The sequence below is a fragment of the Strongylocentrotus purpuratus genome, unplaced genomic scaffold (genome assembly GCF_000002235.5).
Source record: "Strongylocentrotus purpuratus isolate Spur 01 unplaced genomic scaffold, Spur_5.0 spur5_scaffold_16, whole genome shotgun sequence".
In the NCBI taxonomy this organism is placed as follows: Eukaryota; Metazoa; Echinodermata; class Echinoidea; order Camarodonta; family Strongylocentrotidae; genus Strongylocentrotus; species Strongylocentrotus purpuratus.
Window position 1 is genome coordinate 14,954,720 of NW_022145601.1, and position 22,317 is coordinate 14,977,036.

At 37.1% G+C, this 22,317-nt stretch overlaps 1 protein-coding gene across 1 annotated transcript; it reads right to left on the reverse strand.

The window, feature by feature from the left end:
- Positions 1-1,297: 1,297 nt before the first annotated feature.
- LOC583878 (arylsulfatase B) lies at positions 1,298-17,205 on the reverse strand. Its single transcript, XM_030986874.1, has 8 exons — positions 16,830-17,205; positions 14,326-14,600; positions 9,183-9,369; positions 8,332-8,540; positions 6,234-6,444; positions 4,099-4,357; positions 2,850-3,019; positions 1,298-1,704 (listed from the first exon to the last, which is right to left on the reverse strand). The coding sequence occupies exons 2-8, from the start codon at positions 14,590-14,592 to the stop codon at positions 1,436-1,438; spliced, it is 1,572 nt and encodes a 523-aa protein (XP_030842734.1). The 5' UTR covers positions 14,593-14,600; positions 16,830-17,205; the 3' UTR covers positions 1,298-1,435.
- Positions 17,206-22,317: the final 5,112 nt, after the last annotated feature.

The following is a 22,317-nucleotide window of genomic DNA, read 5'->3' on the forward strand; positions in this document are numbered from 1 at the left end:
TATATTACTGGACAGGTCATATGTGATATGACTGTGATAGAGTTATCTTCAACTCATCAATGTGATAACAACTTATTGGTTTACCTATAATAATTGTAAGGTGGACCATCCCCTTTTATGCCTGTTATGTGTTGCAGTGTCAGTCCTGCCTCTGGCAATGAATAGGGTCAACAAACAGAAAACAAATTTACATCCTAATATGATGATTAGATAAATACTGTATCATATTCGTTTATTAACCCTTCTAGTCTCAAAAGCACTAATCATTTGCCATGTGACCACATAATGTAATGTGAAGACTTAAAAATCATATCATACACCAGATGCTAACAGAAAGTAGATGTATGTGTTGATACACAAGACAAAGGTGTATATGCTAAGATGAACAAGCGTAGAGTAGAATTCAATTATCGACAAAATGCAAGACATTACAAATCTCACAGGCAAATATTCCATAAATGTGTTCCAGTGGGGTACTTTATTAGCTCCCATTTACTAATTGAATCAAATTAATTACTTATTCAAACAGTTTGAAACAAACACATTTGATACCATTCCGGAAAGGAAATATACTAAATGTTAACAACTCACTTTTGGTGCAAAATTTGATAATTTGATCGCATTTGATTTAGTGCAAAATGTCATTGGAAAGAAAATCTACTGAATGTTATTTGAACAAAAAATCTGATGAACAAAGAAATTGATCAATGGAAGAAAAATGAGCGAATTTTACTCAAACTACAAGATTGATAATACATCATTGGATGTTTCATACATACAACAATTAGTCAAACTAGTACCAATGAATGAAAACATTACAGCTATGCAATGATTGTCGGCATCATAGATTCGCCAACATATTTAAATGAAGGTCAGATATACGTGGACTATCATTTAAGGTCAGATATATTCATTATCTTTCAAAGTCATATGATAACAATATATAAGGTGATAAAGAAATTATGAAATAAGGTCACAAGATAATAAAGTCAGATTATGTAATCTATGTAATAAAAGGTAAGATAATATATAAAACTTATGAAGGTCAGATATATTTAAGGTCAGATGTATTCATTATCTTTCAAAGTCACATAATAATATCAGGTGATAAAAGAAATTATCAAATAAGATCACAAGATGAATAATATAATGATTAACAAATGGCGCTTATAAAGCGCCTATCACCGAAGTCTCTAAGGGCTTAACGAACAAAATACAATGATAAACAGTCACATATTAAACAAAACAAAAATGCCAACAAATCTACAAATAACAACACATATCAAATATGTATCAATGAGATAGAGTAAGTTAATCATCAAAAGCAATAAAGTTAGATTATATACTCTATATAATATGAGGTAAGATGATGTTTAAAAGATATGTAAGGTTGAGGTTGGGGTCGACTTTGAGGTTGAGGTAGTTCTACTTGGCTCTACTCCCAGTTGGTCCACAGATTCCCATACAGGGCAGGGTCGGAGTCACAATCTATGCCAGGGTTGGCCGGGGCTTCGAACCTAGAACCCGTGTAGTAAGATTGGAGACGTCCCAGGAGGTCAACCACCTCGTCAGCCATGGAGTCGGAGAGGTCGTCTTGCTCGGTAGGATCAGCAGTGATGTTGTACAACCAGATGGCTTTCCCGGCGTCGGTTGCGTAGACGCTGGCGAAACCCGATTCAACAGGCGCAAGCCAATCCGTATCAGCTGGATTTAAAACAAAATGTTCACGAAAAGTTGGATAGATGTAGAGGCAAAATATATTATGTCTCACTAAGAGTCATTTTTTTAAAGATAAAAAACTGATTCAGTGAGATTGGATGCTAAAGTGGCCGACTTAATGATAGAAATAGTTATACTCCGGTCATAACCTTTTTGAAAATCGTGAGCCTCAGGAAAAAATAACATGTACATGTTGAAATGGCACATCCGGTTGCCGAACTACAGCCATTAATTTCATTTGATTACTAATAAATAGATTATTATCAAAATATGAGTATATTTCCACCCTCATTACTGTAAAAGTGCGGATTGATAATATTCCTTGAGCATCCCCGTGGTGTATATACGTGCGCAATACAAAAGTGAGCTTTCAATAACATAATTATTATTTGAGATGAACGTACACTATAGACCATAACATTTGAATTTTGTTTTCTTACCTTTTTTCATGAAATAACTTTCTTCTTGATAAATAAAGTTTAGATCTTCTCATAACTGTATTGATCAATCTAAAGAGTCATAGAAATTGATCTATTAGTTTTTGAGGAGGAACAATCTTTATCTATCAAGAAAATAAACGCATCGTCAATAATCATTTCATGAAAAAGGGGGGTTGTTTCATCAAGCCTTAAAATCTATCTTAAAATTGGTTTGTAATATCGACATCAAGTTTAGTTGATGAAAAAACCCAGTAAAGAAAAAATATTCGAATTTTATGGGCCACGGTGTATTATCAAAGCACTCGTCTGAAGTCAAAAACCCAAAATGAAAAGAAAAAAAATTCAATTCAATGTAAACGGAACTAAGAAAGGGAGATAACATTGCCGTTGATTATTAAGGTGTATAGAGGTCGAGTGGATATGTCACCGGACTGTCGATCACAAGGTCCGCGGTTCGAGTACCGCCGCGGCACTTAATGTACGTCCTTTGGCAAGACATTGATCTACATTTGCCACACTCAACCCAGGTGATGTAAATGGGTACCTGGCAGAAAGTAATTCCTTGAAATGCTAGAGCGCCGTATGGCAGCCGTGCTAAAGCCAGGGTAATAATTGCATGGGAGCGCCAGGAGTGTCACGTATGACAGACATGAGCGCTATACAAGAACCCACTATTATTAAAAACGTTACCTTGGTAACCAGTCACGAGCTTCATGTCGCCTCTCCTTATTGAGGCATGGATAGAGATATCGAAGACGGCAGCATAGCTGTCATACTTTGAATCAATGCTAGCTGGGCGCTGCATGTCAGGGTCTATATTGTAGACGATCTCACGATCAGGGTCACCAGATTCACCTTGGCTGCGGAGAGAAAGAGAGAGAGAGGGAGAGAGAGTAAATAGAGAGAGAGAGAGGGGGAGAGAGAGAGAGAGAGAGTAAATAAGAGAGATAAAGAGAGATTTCCCTTTTTATCCCCCAAAACATGATTATTTTTTTTCTCCCCCCCCCCATGCCTTTGCCCAGGTTGAATGATTTGTATCATATTGCGTGCATGACATTTCACAAAATCGTTTATTAACTTTAAAGAATTGATACTATTTTCCGAATATTGTATATTCATAATCATTGACTTTCATATAGTTTATTGAAATTCACATTTTCCCATGATTTAACTGGAAAAAAACTCTATATTAGTGTATCCACAAACATATTACTATCAAAATAACTTGGATGCTGGTGTGAGGAATTAAGATTCTTAGGGGGAAATGGGAAATTTATGTTATCAATATAAAGAAAACAATTAGTGGATAGTGAGGCAATGACGTCACAGACTCATGAGTGAGTTGCCAATTTGCCTTGTGATTTTCAAAGTTTTCAAATGATTTTCAAATGCAAAACTTTCTTATTAGTTATCCGATTTTGCTCAAACTTGTTTTGATTGGTTTGTCTGATTTTTCTGCTTCTATCGAAAGAAAGTTATTTCTGGAGTAGACTTTCCTGTTTAACCGTAACACCGCATCCAAAGTGTCAATCCTTTAAATATGACGAAACCTAGTCAAAGGAAACTTACCGACTACGTGCGAGTAGAACTATGCCCGGTCAATATTTTGCGCTATACTGCCAAACAGTCAATAGCGAATTTCATGCGTGCAGTTTTGACCAATCAGAGGCCTGGAATCTTCATATGCCGTATATAATATGGTTCAAAGATCATCAAGTAGATGTAAGGTACATATAGCTTTGTATTATTTGTTTTCTTTTGCCCTCTCCCACCCCAATCCCTAGCTGAACATTCATCGACTATATTAGGGACTTTTAGATTCACACGAAGACAATGTGAATTGCTACGATCGACGTCCTTTTAATGCACTGCCTTGAATGGACGTCACACGAATCAGTCCACGCAAATCCAAAAGTCCCTATTATCATCATATTCTTACCTAATCACATCCCACATGTTAACTCCATCCAGGCCCAACTCAGTGTGGTTCAACGTCACATTGGCAACCCCCTCAACTAGGGTTGGGTACCAGTCGCTTATATGCATTAAATCTGTGCTGATCGTGCCCTGGACGTTGGTTGACAGCAATGGGCCTGCGACGAAGCCTACGCCTCTAATCCCACCTTCGAAGTAGTTGCCCTTGACACCACGCAGGGGCCAGTTGTTACCTGCGTTTTTCTTGCCCACGCCGCCATTATCTGTCAAAGGTAAAGATTTGATTCGATTTGATGTTAATTTATTCCATATCCATCAACATATTTACATTTACATGCTTACCACTTTAGATGTATGCTAGGGTATAAACAAAAAAGGGATCGTCTTAAGCTTAAGCATAAGCTTGATGACAATAAGTTTGCTGTCTAAATTAAAGCCCAGGCAGCAATTCCCCAAATCAAACTAGAGCGGCGACTGGTACGGTGCCGACCAGCAACAAGTTGGGTGCCAGAATTCGTGGAAAGGTACTTAATTAGTATAGTCTTATACATTGTTTTAATTGCTCGATGTTTTGGTTGGCTGCAAATTTAGATGTTGCATTAAAATCCATTTAAACTTGTCGGTAGAACATTTTATTTTGAGATCTTTAACCGATTGACCGAAAGTAGGCGACACGTCGGTAACTGGTCTTTAAGTAGGGACTTTTAGATTTGCGTGGACTGACACGTGACGTCCATTCAAAGCAGTGCATTAAAAGGACGTCGACCATAGCAATCCACATTGTCGTTGTGCAAATCTAAAAGTCCCTAATGGCTGCCCAAGGTAGCCGAACATTTATTTCGAAGACCTAGATCGGCACCCAGTTGGTGGACAATTATAGAGCTCCAACCAAATGTCGACCGATGCGATGCCTTATGTTTACCGATAGTGCACCATTGTGTAAAAATACTTCCTCGCATTCATCAACCATCAAGGAGGAACATAGGACAATGGCCAAGAATCTGTATCCAGTCGGTGACCAGTCGGCGATCGTTTGGCAATCTTTCCACGATCGACCGCGGTTGCTCACCAATCTTCCATTTTTTGATGAATCGACGACCGGTCCGAAACCAATCGGCGACCTGTATGTAACCGGGATTAGCGACCGCAACCGTTAGTTAACAGTGGTTGTCGATGGTTTTAGCTTTTTTACTTTTTGGTTGTTGCAGATCGGGCGATCGGTCACAACTCTAGTGTTCCCAAGGGAGGATCCAGGGAGGGGGGGGGCCTCCCCTGACCGGTCTGCTGAGTCGTTGCTAAATATTATCTCACGAATTGGGCCCCCTCCCTCCCCGCCGGCTGGATCCGCCCCTGAGTGTGCCCTTGGCCTTTTTTTTACAAAAGATTTTCAAAAACATCTGGTTTGACATCCTCGTGCAAAGTTCATTATGTTCTTAATGTGAAATATCTGGGAGCCCTGCATTTTAGCTGTCCATCGTAATCATTTTTACAGGGAGACATTTTGTTTAGTCTTACATTCTAAAACAACGAAAATGGCCTAGATCAATCCTCGGTCTTTTTTAAAGAAGTAGGAAACATAGTCATATTAACGGTACTATGTCCCATTTGCAGGCCAAAAAAATGAAAAAGTTACATTCCAACTGCATTTGAAAGATAATACTAAATTAGAACTTCCCTAAAAAAGGTGGGGCTTGAAAATGTCTTCAAGTGGGAAAATAACGACTATTAGTTGTCAAATCGACTTTAGGCTATAGAGCCCAAAAGTAATAGTCTTGATTTTCAGACAATTGTACCGAATGGTCATACGTTTTATGCTGCGCAAAGATTCAATCAGTTTAATCTTGGCCATCACAAGAAGTGGGTTATTGATGTAGACAAATGCTCATGTACTATTTTCATGTATGTTATTACCAAAGAAGAAAAAAGTCTAGCAAGTAAATGGGTTTCCTTGCATAATTTGAATATGAGGACACTGCTAATGTTTAAATTTCACAGATAGGACATGCATGACATATTCATAATTCCTGCAAAGTTCTACAGCATTTGAGGTTGGCTGCAAAAGGGACATAGTACCTTTAATGGAACAAAAAAAAAAAGGCACAAAGTGTTAACAGATACAACAACAACAAAAAGTCTGACCGGTTGAGAAGATGAAGACGGTGTCATTCCAAAGTCCTTCCTCCTTCAAGGTATCAGTCAGTTGGCCGATCGACTCGTCTAACATCGTCACCATACCTGCATACGTGCGACGGTTTCGATTATTAATCTTACCGCGGTAGCTGACAAAGTACTCGTCTGGAACTTCGAACGGGAGATGAGGTGCCTGGTAGGACAGGTACATGAACATGGGCTAGGAAAGAACCACAATAAAATAGGGAGTTCGAAATTAAGCCAGTTACATGAAGTATCAGGTACACGGCCGTTATTGGAGGATAACTGATTTCCTCTGTCGAGATAAACCACAAGAATGATGAGGATTGTATAAATAAAAGAATAAAAGCGCTGCAAACTTAACAATAACACTGTCACAATATACATCAAGCTATCTTCCAGAGGTGGCGGAGCGACTTTCAAAGTGGGAGGGCACCAATAAAAAAGGGCACTTTCTGGAAAAAAGGGCACCTTCAAAGGGAAATCTCAAAGCGAAAATATACAATTTTTTAGACATTGGTATATACCCCTATATATCTTTATTACATTATCGGGGATGATTTCAATATTTGTTTCTGTTTATACATCATATTAGATATTGCTTAAGCATCATACTTTGCAGTTAGGTGTGATGGTCTGAAAATTCAGCTGAGGAAAATTGTTATGATTTGTGATTTCGCAGTGCGAAACATTACATCTTATAAAGTGGAAAACCCCAAGCTTGATGGGGTTATAAGCACATCATTCTCCTAACGGAAGACTGAAAAAGACCTTTGTTAAGTTACATAATTATAACATATATAACTACGAGCGAGCGTAGCGAGCGAGCTTTGGGGAAATCGCTCTTATTCGCTTAAAATCACGGGCACATTTAATGATGAGAGGAAAAGGGGACACTTATCGAAAGGGTTTTAACACTTATTAGCAAAGAAAAGGCGCACGTGTCAAGGTATAAAGGCTAATTATCAGAGGTGAAAATGAGGCATTTCTTACACCTAAAAAGAGAGGCATGCACCAGGGATGAACAGGAAATGGGCATTTATAAGAAGTGAAAAGGGGCATTTATGAAAAGGGATAGTTTCCTTATTAGAAAGGAAAACGGAGCACATATCATTGTTAAAATGGTAATTATCAGAGGTGAAAAGGGGCACTTATCGCATCTGAAAAGGGGCACTTATGAGAATGAAAAAGGGACACTAATGATAAAGGAAAATGTGCATTCGTTGAAAGAAAAGGGGCATCAATCAGATTTTAATAGGGGCAAGATGGGGAAGGGGCACTTATAAGAAGGGGCAAGAGCATTACTTAGGAAGGGAAAGGGGGACGTGCCAAAATAAAGGGGCATTTACAGGAGTTGAAAAGAGCCTCAGGAGGGGAAGGGGCACTTGTCAAAGTAAAACGAGTATCTCTTAGAATTGAATAGGGTCATTTACAAGAGATGAAAAGGGGCACTTCCGAGAATGAAAAAAAACTATTTTCATAGATAAAAAGGGGCATTTATGAGAAGGGAAAGGGTCTCTTTTTAAAATGGGGGCACTTATCATAAGGAAAGGAAAAGGAAAGGTGGCACATGTGAAAATATAAGGTGCGCTTATCCAAGTTAAAAAGAGGTAGTTATTAAAAGGGGAAGGGGCACTTTTTACAAAGGAAAAGGGGAACTTGTCAATGCAAAAGGGGAACCTCTCAAATTTGAATAGGGCAATATTTAGGTGTGAAGGGACGCTTCTCGTACCTGAAAAGGGGAAATTACTAGAGATTAAAAAAGGCACTTATGAGAATAGAAAATGGACACTTATTGCAAACGAAAATGGAAACTTGTCAAAGGAAAAGGGGTACGTGTCAAAATAAAATGGGCACTTATCAGAGGTGGAAAGGGGAAAGGAGACTTTTACAAATTAATATGGGCACTGGTCAAAGTAAAAGGGACACTTTTCCTGATTAAAAAGGGGCACGTCTTACAACGTTAAAGGGGCACTTTTCCTATGCAAAAAGGGGCACTTTTAGGCCACTGGAAAAAGTGGGAGGGCACTGTGCCCCCCTGCCCCCCCCCCCCCCCCCCCCCGCCGGGAGCGCCGCCTCTGCTTACTTCGTTTTGGTCATGTGCTCTGATGATTGACTGCGCTCTCTCGGTAAAGATGGTGGTCGAATGTTGATCCTCGTAGACGGGTTGGACATTGACTTCATCATCACGTAGATCCATGCCAACAAAGTTCTGACCACATTTAGCATTAGGCCTACCGCTCCCGACATCAGTGTAGTTGTGAGAGAAATGATCCCCACTACCAAGTAGCAATCCTAGGTTAAAAATAAATAAAAATAAACTGATTGAGAGTGGGGGGGGGGGGAGTGGTGAGATGTGTAAAAGGGCCTTAGGGCACTGGGGGATTTATCGAGCGGCTTTAAGATTTTTTTTTATTGTTTTTATTTTTAAGGGTGCGGGCTTTCGGGCTTGGCGGACTGGGGGGTCCTTGCACGTATTTTAACCATGTACCTTGCTTAAATCAACTTTTTATTAAGAACAAATGGAGGGGGCTTGAAGAAATTAGGGTGAGAAATTGACCCCCCCCCCCCCACCCTCGCCCGTCACCCTCTAGAACCGCTACTCCATTGTATCCCGATCCAACCCGGCTAATGACATAAGAAGGAGGAGAAAAAGAAGAACAAGGAAAACAACAGGAAAAGAAAAAGGAGAAGAGCGAGGAAGAAGAGGGAAAGGAGGAAAAAAACGCTTTCCTGATTTCTCCTCCGATTTTGTCCACCTGGAAGATCGGTCAAGCCCACGGTAGCTGGACCAACAATGGGGTTACATAATACATACACGTGACTATTATTTTTTTCTTCAAAAAATTAAACATTCAAAATAATTTCATTTCTTAAAAATCAAAAGTTCCAATCCGCTTTCCAAGACAATACCAGAGCTATCTCAACGTAACATACCAAAGAATGATTGGAAGCCCCTGTTGAGGGGCCAGCATTCCTGCTTGTAGAATCCAAGATGCCATTTACCAACGAGATGGGTAGCGTAGCCTGCATCAGTGAGTTTGTTGGCCATGGTGTCATCACCAAGAGGAAGACATCGGGGCACTCTCGGATCGATAACAAGGTGCTGCATCCCATTGTGAATCTAATTTGATGATGATGATGATGAGAAGGACAATTGATTTAGAAAATATGTTAAGAATATTTTTTTTGTTTTTGGTCATTAAAATGGCGATTAAAAAAGGGAGATGAAAAAAAAGCGATAATACATGGGACAAAAACATTTTTCTGCCTCCCTTCCTCTCCCCCCCCCCCTCTCTCTCTCTCTCTCTCTCTCTCTCTATCTATCTCTCTGACTCATTCACTCGTCCCTCTCTCAATAACACATCCACCACCCCTCCCTCCCCCTCCCCCTTTTTTTATCGTGCTCTCTCTTCCTTACAATAATATTTACCTAATTTCTTTTTCTTCATCTCTCCATAATCTATTTCTTTCCTTACTTTTTTGCTTTTGTTTATTTATTTGTTTGCGTATGTGTGTTTTTTTCTTTCGCTTTTGTCATTGATAATTCAAGAAAAAACAATGCAGTTAAAAGATGCATATAAGTATCGGTTTGCATGGTGATGTAGACATACAGTAAGCTTACGGTTGCACCATGTGAGAGAGGGGAGAGGATTGGGGAGTCCTGAAATGGACTGTCGGTAATCTTTCTTCCTTGGTTGTGTGTAGTCCTGTAAAGGAATGTTGGTAATCTTTCTTGAGCTTATAGTTATAAAGATAATCATAGGGTCGGTTGGAGAGGATGGGTAGTAGGAGTGGCAGTGGCGGATCGGGCCCGGCCCCCCCCCCCCCCCCCCTTGAGAAAAAATCATGTAAAATCACGTGATTTTTACCTTTTTTGGGGGTTGGCCCCCCCCCCCCTGGCGCTCAAGGGGGGGTGCAAATTGAAATTTTTTTGAGGATCAAAAAAAAAAAATGTGCTCACTACCCCCCCCCCCCCCCCCCCCTCCACTGAGCGACTTTTTGTCCGGCGCGTTTTTCAAATTTTCGGGAGCAAAAAAAAAAAAAATTGTGCTCTGTACCCCCCCCCCCCCCCCCCCCCCCCCCCCCCCCCCCCCCCCCCCCCCCCCCCCACTGAGCGACTTTTCGGCCGGCGCGATTTTCAAATTTCCGGGAGCAAAAAAAAAAAAAAAGTTGGGCCCCCTCCCCTAAGAAATCCTGGATCCGCGCCTGAGGAGTGGTACCCATTTACACCTGGGTAAATAGTGGCAGAAGTGGATTGATGTTTAGCCAAAGGATGCTATAGTGCCGGGCTGGGATTCGAACCCTCAACCCTTGGATTGACAGTCAAATGAATGAATGCCATGACACCTTCACAATTATATTTCATATTTCTCTGACATAATGTCATCATGTCGCTAAAATATTGCCTTCTTTTCGTTATTTAGAAACTGGAAAGTTGATATTTCGGGAAGAAACTTCTCCCCCCCCCCAGGCCTGGACGCGTAATTTTTTTTCCCACTTGAGCTCGGGACCCCGAGTATGAATTCATTTGCATACAGCCAATCACAGCTCATCTTGTCATTAACAAGCATTACGCGTGCTAAAGATGCGCGGCGAAATTCAAAACTGTGCGAAGCTATGGGCTAATTCACACACGTACACACAGCTCCTTGCCTATATCAGCAATAGGCATAGGCTTGCAAATGTTTCATTCCGGCTCTAACATCTCTACCCTTAGCAAATTTATCTACAAAGATCAGCTTATCAAATTGCAGTGAAAAACTGTTATTTAGCACTAAGTTACAATTACTCTATCAATCAATGATAGGCCTTTCTCGTCATCGAAGCCACTATATACACACAGCGCCGTGCCTATTATCAGCATACATGGTGTGCGTGCATAGGCATAGGCTTGCAAATGTTTCATTTCGGCTCTAACATCTCTACCTTAGTATCAAATTTATCTACAAATGTCAGCTTATCAAATTGCTGTGAAAAACTGTTATTTAGCATTATATTCCACATACTAAGAATCTTGCTCTACGATTAATTGGCCAAAAGTAAATCACGTGATGAAAGATAGCTCGCCCATTATTGATGGGAGAAGCAAAAAGTTCGTTACACTGTGTAGATAGTACTACTATCTACACATTGCAACACACTTTCACTGAAGATAGAAGTACTATCTACACAGGGCAACGCACTTTCACTCAAGATTATCCAAAAGCGCACTAAAACAGGCGTAATTAAGCGCGCATTACCAATTAGCGCAATTAAAGCAAACAAAAAAGGCGCGCAAGGGGTTGGGTTAAACTTTTAACTTTTTTGGTGTGAATTTGGGCCTGGTGTCTTTCATGTAGATGCATACACGTCCTTTTCTTTTTGTAGTTAAATTGTTTTAGATGTGGAATATAAAGAAAATAATCACCTTTTGGTTTCAGGCGATGGCAACTATCACTTCCTGATCGATCAGAATGACGCTATCTTTCCGAAGCGAACATCCAGATCGCCTCGGAAGTGATAGTTTGTCCCATCACCTTCACCAACGGTAGTTATTTGCTTACTAAGTTACAATCACTCTACCAATCAAGGATAGGCCTTTTTCGTCATCGAAGCTACTATACACACAGCGCCATGCCTATATCAGCATGCATGGTGTGCGTGCATAATAGGCATAGGCTTGCAAATGTTTCATTTCGGCTCTAACATCTCTACCTTTAGCAAATTTATCTATAAATATCAGCTTATCAAATTGCTGTGAAAAACTGTTATTTAGCACTAAGTTACTATTATTACTCTATCAACCAAGGATAGGCCTTTCTCGTCATCGAAGCCACTATATACACACATATAGGCAAGGCGCTGTGTGTATATAGTGGCTTCGATGACCGTGACGATAAGGCCTATGTGATGACCTCTTAATTGTAATATTATGATGTATACAGCTATTATTTCTACGTGGGCATGCAGTGAATGCAAACAAGTTTTCATTGTTCTTGTTTTTTGTTTGTTTGTTTGTTTTTGTTTTTTTGGTTAACAACAGTCAACGTCACGTTAAAATCATAATACAAAAGGTTTTATCAATCAACCCTGACAATATAACCTTTGTGGTTTGATATGCTCTAAAAGCAGTTAAACAATCACATTAAAAACAGGGCAAATATTATGAGACTAATGTTTGGTAAAAGGGGAATGTACTTTTGGATAATGACTTTTCACTCTACATATGATATTGCAGCGATTAAACTCTGAAAGTAGTATAGCCTATTTTATACCTCAAAGATTGCATAAAATTGATTAAAATTGATGACTTAAAAATGTATATGTCTCGCAGCCGTTAAAGGTATCCGCCGTTTTGTCTCAGATTCTGAAACAAAATCTTGGATTCCGCTCATGCTGCAATGATAATTATAAATCTTTAGGTCAGTCAGGAACCCATGACATTTACAAGCCGATCGCCTGTCTGATTATCAAGATATTTTTTATTCGAAATCGAAACCAAATTTTGCGTTTTCCTAACAGTTTTCATAACACTACAGTCTATTGGGGAAAACGAGTATGGTAAAACCGGTCAATCAAAGATTTAAAAAAAAACTTGTTTTGAGGCACCTCTTGATCATTTTGAAGCGCGACTTTTTTTAGGGCTTCAATATTACACCATATCACAGACATTGATAATAGGGCCATGCATCTCAGATTTAACATTGCTAAACGATACCTTTACGCTGACTTGCACAAATTGTTTTACAGATAAAAACGATATACAACATTGTAACAACATAGTGTAAGGTAATAAATGTGATAAGCGATTTGGCATGGTATAATGATGATTATATTATTCATATAATGTGATGGTTGATTTTTTCTCCAACCGTATTAACTTCCGTCCGAAGAAAAAGAAAGAAAGGAAAAGCAAGTCAATCAATATCCGATTCGAAAACGGTATGGAAAACAAAATCTCGCCTTATGATTGAGCAATAAAAGTAATTAAAATTGTTGTGAAACACACTATCATAAAAAAAAAATCAATTAAAGGAATGGAATTGAATATCAATAAATCCATAATTCCATGGAATATATAGGCGATTTAAGCAACATCTGCCGCAGCTGTAATATATATATATATATATATATATATATATATATATATATATATATATCAAATTCTAAGATTTGATTGTGCCGATTAATCATTTTAGAGAGTTATCAATATTTACTTTGTTAACGACTTTTATCAATATCAAAATGTTAAATGGGATTACGACGATTAATTGTTCTTCAGCGATATTAATATTTACTTTGCTGACGGCTTCAATTAATATCTAAATCTAAAATTAGATTGTGGCAATTTATTATTTTGGAGAAATATCAATATCTAATTTGCTAACGACTTCAATCAATATCAAAATCTAAAATTTGATTGTGACGAATAATCATTCTGGAGATCATCATTTAATTATTTAATGCCCAACATTTTTTATTTTGTTATGAATATTATTTGTGAATAGTTTCTACTTTTATGGGGAGCTGATGTATTCTAAAATAGTGAGGGGACGGCATCGTCATCTCATGACCAATTAGGTTGCCGATTCGCCTCCATATCGAAAAAGGATTTTCATTATTTTTCAATTATATTGAAGAAAAAATTATTTCGTGTGTTTCTCTGCATCATCTGATTTAAAAAAATATATTATCATAAAGATATGATAACAGCGAAGTTAGACACTGGAGCAAATTAACAATTTACATTTTTGTTCTTTCTTAATTTGCGAGTTAAACGTTTTAAATCTTAGCAATGAGTTATTAGGCTAAAGCTTGCAATTAATGTCTGCAATACAAATGCAATTGTATTTATATTGTTACTGTGCTTCGTAAAGTTGCGTTAAAAATTTAGGATGAGTGTTATTTTCTGAAAGTTTCGGTTATTACTTTTTTTATTTGCGTTTTTATTGGTAAATCAAAAGTAATTACAATATTTACAGATAATTTACATAATTAGAAACAAATTCACTAAATAAATAAGAATAAAGCAATAACAATAAAATAAAGTAAATGGTACAATTTTTTTTGTTTAAAAGCAGAAAATTGATTGTCTTACCAGATATTTTCCACTGAGGAACTGGCTTCTTGAGGGTGTGCAGAGTGGGGCGACGTAATAACTCTCGAGCTTCAGTCCTCCGGCTGCAAGAGCATCGATGTTATCTGTCTCAATCGCTGATCCGTCGCTATGGTAACCGACATCGTTGTATCCGAGATCGTCTACCATGACGAACACGATGTGCGGAGTCGGCGGGCTCGCCAGAGCTAGGACTACTAGCTGAGCGAGAGCAAAGACCAGCCCCGTGTTTCTGGGAAAAACTGTCATCTTTGATCCTGTAGGAGAACAGGAAACCTTTCTTTATTTTGTCGAAACTTTTATCAGTTTAGGTTAACAAATTTGAAAACATGAGGAGCGTTCACACCTACAAAAAAAAGTATGATTTAAAAATCGATTTTTGCATCGCGATCCAAAATTCTGCTTTTTTTTTCTCTCGCGTGTGTGGACAGAATAATTCACTACTAGTAATCTTCCGATTCGCATCGCTGTCCAATTCGGTTTGCATCGCGATCCGAAGTGCACTAGTAATTGTTAAGTGTGAACAGGCCTATGGTTGCAAAGAATTTTGACGAATCAACCTAAGAAAATGTCCATACCCTTGTCCGTCATTGATTCATATTGTTGAACATTACAAGGAAGTAATCCGAACAAGATTTCAGGTGTTGAAATTGCTCGAGTTGATTTCTCGAAAGACTCTGCGATCGTATTAGCAGTATCTATATTGTCACGTTTTGACCATAAGAAATACAGCTTGTAGAGTGTTATCTATGACAGCGGTGTAGCTACAGGGGCATGGTTACATGACTTTTTTGTGTGTCCCAATAAAGAAAGAAAACATGAGAGAGAGAGAAAGAGAGAGAGAGAGCAAGTCAGATACATAGACAGAGACAGAGAAAGACAAGTTGAGGGAGAGAGAGAGAGAGGGGGACAAATAAAGACAGGGTGAGGGCAGAGAGAGCAGAGAGAGTGAGATAGAAGGGGGGGGGGGGTAACGTGAAAAACAAGAAAGATACAACCCACTCAAATAAACTCCCCTCACTTGTAAAATTCCATTCACTCAATAAGACCTGTGCCGCCCTCCCCCCCCCCCAAATGGGTGACCCTTCAACGACTGTGCCATGCATGGCCACGCCATTGACCTTTATTTACAATGACCTTGTTACAATGATCTCTGATTAAATGCAAACAAATCTAGATTAACAACAAATAGTTCAATTTAGAGTAAGTCCGAAAGAAAAAAACAATAGTTTCTTGACAGATCTGTGGCAATATTTACCATACATCCATAACAAAATTATTAATAAAATACGAAAAAGGGAAATGTTAGAACAACCAACAATAGGATGACGTGTTGGTGTAATCTTTATGCACGAATCATTATAGTACCTTTGCAAGAAATATGAAGAAAAAATAAGAAAAAAAGGGGCATGGGGTTTTTATCCGCTCCTATAACCAAAATTTCGAAAAAAAAATCTAGCACAATGAATATATAGACAGCAAAAAAAGGTTTAGAAATAGAATTCTACGTTTTATAATATCATTGTCTGTTTATTCATATTTTGTCAGAAACATTTTCGGACTTGACTTGTGCCCCTACCAGCTGCAGGAGAATCCTGGATCTACCATTGAAAGATCAATGTATATAATTATTTCATAGATCTCTTAATATGCCTATTCACTTGCAACCCGGCTACAAATAAATAATTTACTGACAGTCAGCAAAGCGGATAGCCTACGAGACCAACAGTCTGCAAACCGAAAGCCCGCCAGACCAAACGACGGCCTAAAGACTGACAGCACAGGAGACCAGTGTCACCAGCAGGCCGCGGGACCGACAGTTCACGAGACCGAAAACCCGCCAGACTGATGGCCGAAATAAGTGAGTCTCATGGGTACCTGTCGGATACCTTGATTGTTGGTCATCTCGGGCAATGTCGGATGTCTCCGAAAATCTACGTCACTGGGCAACATAATTAAAGACTTTCATACGACAGTAACAAATGAAATGTAGATCTTGATCGACTTATGGATGAAAAAAAAAAGGATCTACAAATAATAAGTAGCACATTTCACAATAGACCGAAAGCTTCAGTCTCGGGTATCGACGGTTGTTCCGCTGAGATGTTAGTTTTATTAAAGAATGACCCACACCAGACGGTTATTTCTGTCTAATTTCACAATAGCATATTCAACTGCAACTGGGCGATGGATGAAATCTTAATGAACAAAAGAAAATATAATCTAAATCACCGATTAATTGATTCATCACTATATCATGATCGTGAATTTTCGTACAGTATAATCACAAACTAATTCCAAAACAAAATGTGATAAAACATACACTTTAAGTTAATAACATATGAACATATTAATTTATATATATATATATATATATATATATATATATATATATATATATATATATAACGTGATAGCACCCGTGAAAATAATGTATAATGATATGATATATAAATGATGTATATAAAAATAATAATATTTATTACCTAACCGCGGTGTTTAGTAAAATGTAACAAGTCGAACTCCGTGACAGCTCTGTAATTCCACACTCTCGGTGGAAAGCTCGTTGAATGTCAATAAAAGCCACAAACGCGTCACCTTTATACCAACAAGTATATTGGCAGCAGTTAAAGCAAAGCGTCCTTGGTAGATGGCCGTAAACATTGGAGGTGCCATGACGTACCAGCAAATAATAATTATTGAAGTGTCCGCAAATAAATTAAAGATTAATCAGACCAAAACAAACTTCGTGATATTTGACTTTGGCAACGAAAATGATACTTTAATTGAAGCGGTAAATCTGACAATAGATAACAATAATAATGATATTGGGTTCTTGTATAGCGCTTGTATCTGTCAGATTTGACACTCAAGGCGCTCTCGATTATTACCCTGGCTTTAGCACGGCTGCCATTTCGGTGCTCTAGCATTTCATTTCATTTCAAAAAATTATTTCCTGCCAGGTACTCATTTACATCACCTGGGTGGAGAGTGGTAAATGTAGATTAATGTCTTGCCAAAGGACATTAGTGCCACGGCGGGACTCGAACCGCGGACCTTGTGATCGACAGTCCGGTGACGTATCCACTCGACCACGGCACCTCTACATATGGTACCTGTATTGACCAGGTACAATTTGCAAATTTTTTAGAAGTTGCCATTGACAATAAACTCACATGGGAAAAGCACATTTAATTAATTTCCAAGAAGATTCGATCTCAGGTCGGCATTATAAGCTAAGAATTGTTCTACCATCCTCTATCATGCTTTCTTTATATGTACTATACACTCGTATATCCATACCTAACGTATTGTAACTTATTGTGGGCGAGAACGTCTAATGAATTAATAAAGCCCCTTATCATACTTCAAAAGCGGGCTGTTCGGTTGTGCTGCAACGCTTTCTTCAGGGCGCGCACCTCTTCATTGTTTAAATCCTTAAATTTACTCAAACTTTCAGATATTCTTTCTCAATGTACTTCATTATTCATGTACAAACTCAAATATGCTATGTTACCTTTAACATTTTATGACAGTTTTCGTTTGAACTCGGATGTCCACTCATTTAATACAAGAAAAAAGGATGACTTCCATCTACCAAAATTCACCAACTCAGTTTTGCAAAAGTTTAATTAGATATCAAGGTCCTCATAAATGGATTCCATGTAAAGTCATTTAAAAGGTGTTACGAACCACAACGCATTTAAACTGAAACTGGAAAAACAATAAAGGCTTGCCAGTTATTGATTTATTGAAAAAAATGATATATTTGTTAGTACGTAACATGATTAGTATTTCATTGTATTGTATCTGTATCTTTTTATGTCTGGGGTTGCTTGTTTACAAGTTTTTAAGTTATTTTTTAAATCAATTTCGGTATTATCATAATTTCAGTTTGATTTGTATCTTTTGCCAAATATATGTGAATTTAATTACCAAAGAAAAACGGGTTTCCTTGCATAATTTGAATATTAGGACACTGCTAACGTTTAAATTTCACAGATAGGACATTATGTGCATATTCATAATTCCTGGACGATCGAGGACCATACAACATGGCGTTCCAAGCACATACATTGGATTTATTTTTAAGAATACAATCTAAGATATACTTTATTTTTTTAGATCAGATTAAAAAAGTCTGGTGTCTGATATACATTCATATAGGATTATAGGGGAATCGAAATCAAATTGAGGAGTTGAGATATAACAAAGAAAATAAACGCAACAAACTATTATGTCACCCGATTTTTTCCCCTCCAAATTAAGTGCTGATAGAAATGATTAAGAGACAATTCAGTTCAACAACTTAACTGTCAAAAGATCCTAAAACGCGATCGCAAAAAAAAATTAAAATCAACCTGAAGCAGTTTCAGAAGTCTAATCTATCACTATTTGTATAAAGTACAATAACTACATTTACAGTATATACATATTTGATATTGTTGTTGATGTATACATCAATACCTTAAATGTATTGATGTTGCCATTGTTTTTATTTCTTTAAAACTTTTGCTTTCGTAAATAAAATGTATCTTCATGTGCCATTAAAGAGACATGTCGGAGAAATAAATTCAGGTAGAAAATCGAATTGAAATAAAAAGAAAAGGAAAGGAAAGGAAAGAAAAGAAAAGGAAAGAAAAGAAAAGAAAAGAAAAGGAAAGAAAAGAAAAGAAAAGAAAAGAAAAGAAAAGAAAAGAAAAGAAAAGAAAAGAAAAGAAAAGAAAAGAAAAGAATAGAAACGAAAACAACAAAGCGTTGAAATGTTCAACCAGTTTCAAAACATTTGTTTGCACTTCTTTGTGACTTTCCCCCTCATATTAATCAAAGAGAAAAGAAATGCTGGACATTGCACAATGAATGACGAGTAAAATTAAGTAATTAAGTAATCTAGCATATCTAGTAAATCTAACAGTGTCATTGGACGAACTGGTTGCATGTATCGGGCTTACTAATCTTCATTGGATTAATTCAAGGGAAACACCATCATCATGTACATGTATTATCAATAGAAAGAAGCTTCCAACAAGAGCTAACAATATCACAGTATATATAATACATAAAATGTAAACTTTGATGCTGGTTTCAGCAAACTTAGTACCAGTATATGTTTGCAAACACGTCAATCATTCCTTGGAAAAGTGCTGTACGATAGCCTTACAAGTATTTTTTTCTAAGTAGTGTCAAGAGTTTAGAGAAAGGAGCAAGGACGAGAGAGAGGTTAGGTGGAGAAAAATTTATAAACCAAGAGCAAAAGAGAGGGAGACTGAGAGAGAGAGAGAGAGAGAGAGAGAGAGAGAGAGAGAGAGACAGAGAGAGACAGAGAGAGACAGAGGGGAGAGAGAGAGAGAGAGAGAGAGACATAGAGATAGAGACAGAAAGAAAGAAAGATGAAGCAAAGGAAGATTTTACACTACATCATTACATAAGAAAATAGACAATTTTTTAAAAATATCTTTCGAAATATAAATTCCAATTTATTTTATATTCCAATTTACACACAAATATATAATTGTACATGGATTGCAACGTATATCATTCTATGAATAATGTCCATGATAATATTCAGCTTTGATGCTGTACATGCCTTATTTCTGTCATGAAAAATATATATAATTCAGTTTAAAAAAGGCCAACCCTGAAGAATTGTAAAACATGGAAGAAAAAGTCACTTAAAAACTGTGTAGATAATCACCCCTTTCTGGACTTTCTCTCATAGGCTTAATAAATATGCTATACTGCCAATCTGATGACATAATACATGAATTCAAAGAAATTGTTCCAAGCTTCTAAAAAATTTCTAATTAACTTCTTGTAATAATTAGTATATACAAATTATACTATGACGATGATATTGCTACTGACCTAAAATTCATAAGCTATAATACAGAAGAAGTGTCAAACAACAAATCTCTTCTAATTTGTTGTAATATTTCTCTCCATTTGTAATAAATGTATAAGCTTCTCTTTTTGTTTGTAAGTATTTCTTGTTTTTGCGCTTTGTATCTAATGAAAAGGCGCTTTTTAAATGTTATATCATTATAAATACATTATTATTACTATGAATATGTTCAAAATGTAAAAAAAAATACATATAAACAACTTATCAACTCTCTGAATATTTATACAAATCGAAAATATTTGGTTATGTAATTAACCATATCCATTTCATCATAAAACTCATCAGGTATAAAACTTCACCGAATATTTAGACATTAAAGATAAACTCCAGTTCTGGTTAAAAAAAGAAAATTAATTCTCACAGAATCAAACAAAACTTACACTGAATGTTCAAGATTACAAATAAATGACATGTGCCAAACAATTTTGGAAAAAAATGTATACTGGCTGAGTAATGAGCATAGAAAGACAAGGAAATCAAGGTAGTACTGGCCCCCTGACACCATGTGTGTTGTCCCATATATAGCTTTCTGTGTACAGTGCTTGTTACTTTACCAAGACTCGGCCAAATTTATTATGATTTTGATGACTCCAGAACCTTGCAGTGCACACCAATACTTACATGCTACATGATCAACTGTTTCTGATCCATTCCACACCTTTTCTTTCACAATGCAATCGCATGACCAGAACTCACCTTTACCTTTAATATCACCAAGCAAGTAAATTGGGCATATGAAATAATGTGACCTCATAATGGCTCTAGTCCAATAAAAACAAGCAAAACCAATGAAAGATCAACCCTTGTGTAAAATGTATAAATATTTAAAAAACAGTACTTTTTCAATTCCATTCAATTCTTGGACCACACATTCTACTCACATATCCCTATAGAATAAGCTTAACAAAGCTTTGGCACTTATGTAATAATTAAAATAAAATTAATGTATAGTGCTGTACATTATCAAAACTTTCAAATGTAATATATGTGCATTAAAAAAATAAAAACACTCTTAAAATTGGAGGTAGAATTTGTTTTTCTGTGACCCGCTGACTGTAGATATTATATTACACTTACTATAATGAGCATATCAATGACAGTCACAATATTTACACGATTCCTTCCTCAAAAGGAAATAGAAAATTACTAAAATATGAAACTTCCAATCACCAGAAAACATTTTGTTCCATGTTGCTACACCCTGATCAAAATTATGAACTTCAAACATTACTTCTATTAATAATCTTGATTTATATTGCACTTAATATGGAATACCTTCTCTAAGCCCTTTACAGATATCATTACCCCGGTCATCGGATTAATTCATGCACAATGTGCACTATCTCCACTCTTTGAGGAGTATTCCTACCATATGTCACCGTGAGGGCATAGGCAATTACTAACACAAAGGCTTTCGTCATCCTACCTGGTACCCACTTCTCTCTTGGGTATTGAGTGGTAAATGTAGATTAATGCCTTGCCAAAGGACAACAGTGCCATGTTGGGGATCGATCACTCGAGGCCACGACCTTTGAATTTCAGGTAAAGTGCTTAAGCCACTCGACTACAACACTAAAGAGATAATATTGCAAGGTCACATGCACTCTCAATAAACACAAAAGCAACGATGAGTGGACTAATCGAGGCATCTGTACTTTTTGCAGTAGAATATATAGGGCATGCAAGAACCCGACACAGTGAGTCCGCCAGATATTGTATTATCATTTTTTTTCTTCTTCATCGTTGACCAATTTAAATGCCAGTTTTGGGGTTTTGTTAGGTGAACTTCATACATCTTAGCTGTTAACAGAATTTTCTTTAGGTGATTGGTATTCTTTAAGACTTATTGTGAACTAAAAAAATATATACCTTCATTATAAATGACAGGAATAAAATTCTTGCAGATAGGCACCACCACACTAGTCAATAAAAACTGAATACCAGTTTTGTATTTAAAAAATCACACCATATATTACAAATTACACCATAAATATTCATTCATCTACAGATCAAGTTTAAGATTTTTTTGAAAAAGAAGGAAATTGCACCAACCCAATATTTATGGGTTTATT

Coding starts and splice junctions, on each gene's coding strand:
- LOC583878 (XM_030986874.1), bottom strand. CDS start 14,592: ATGACAGTTTTTCCCAGAAACACGGGGCTGGTCTTTGCTCTCGCTCAG. Junction 9,370..14,325: donor TCCTCAGTGGAAAATATCTG/GTAAGACAATCA, acceptor TCATCAAATTAG/ATTCACAATGGGATGCAGCA. Junction 6,445..8,331: donor GAGCACATGACCAAAACGAA/GTAAGCAGAGGC, acceptor GTTCTTTCCTAG/CCCATGTTCATGTACCTGTC.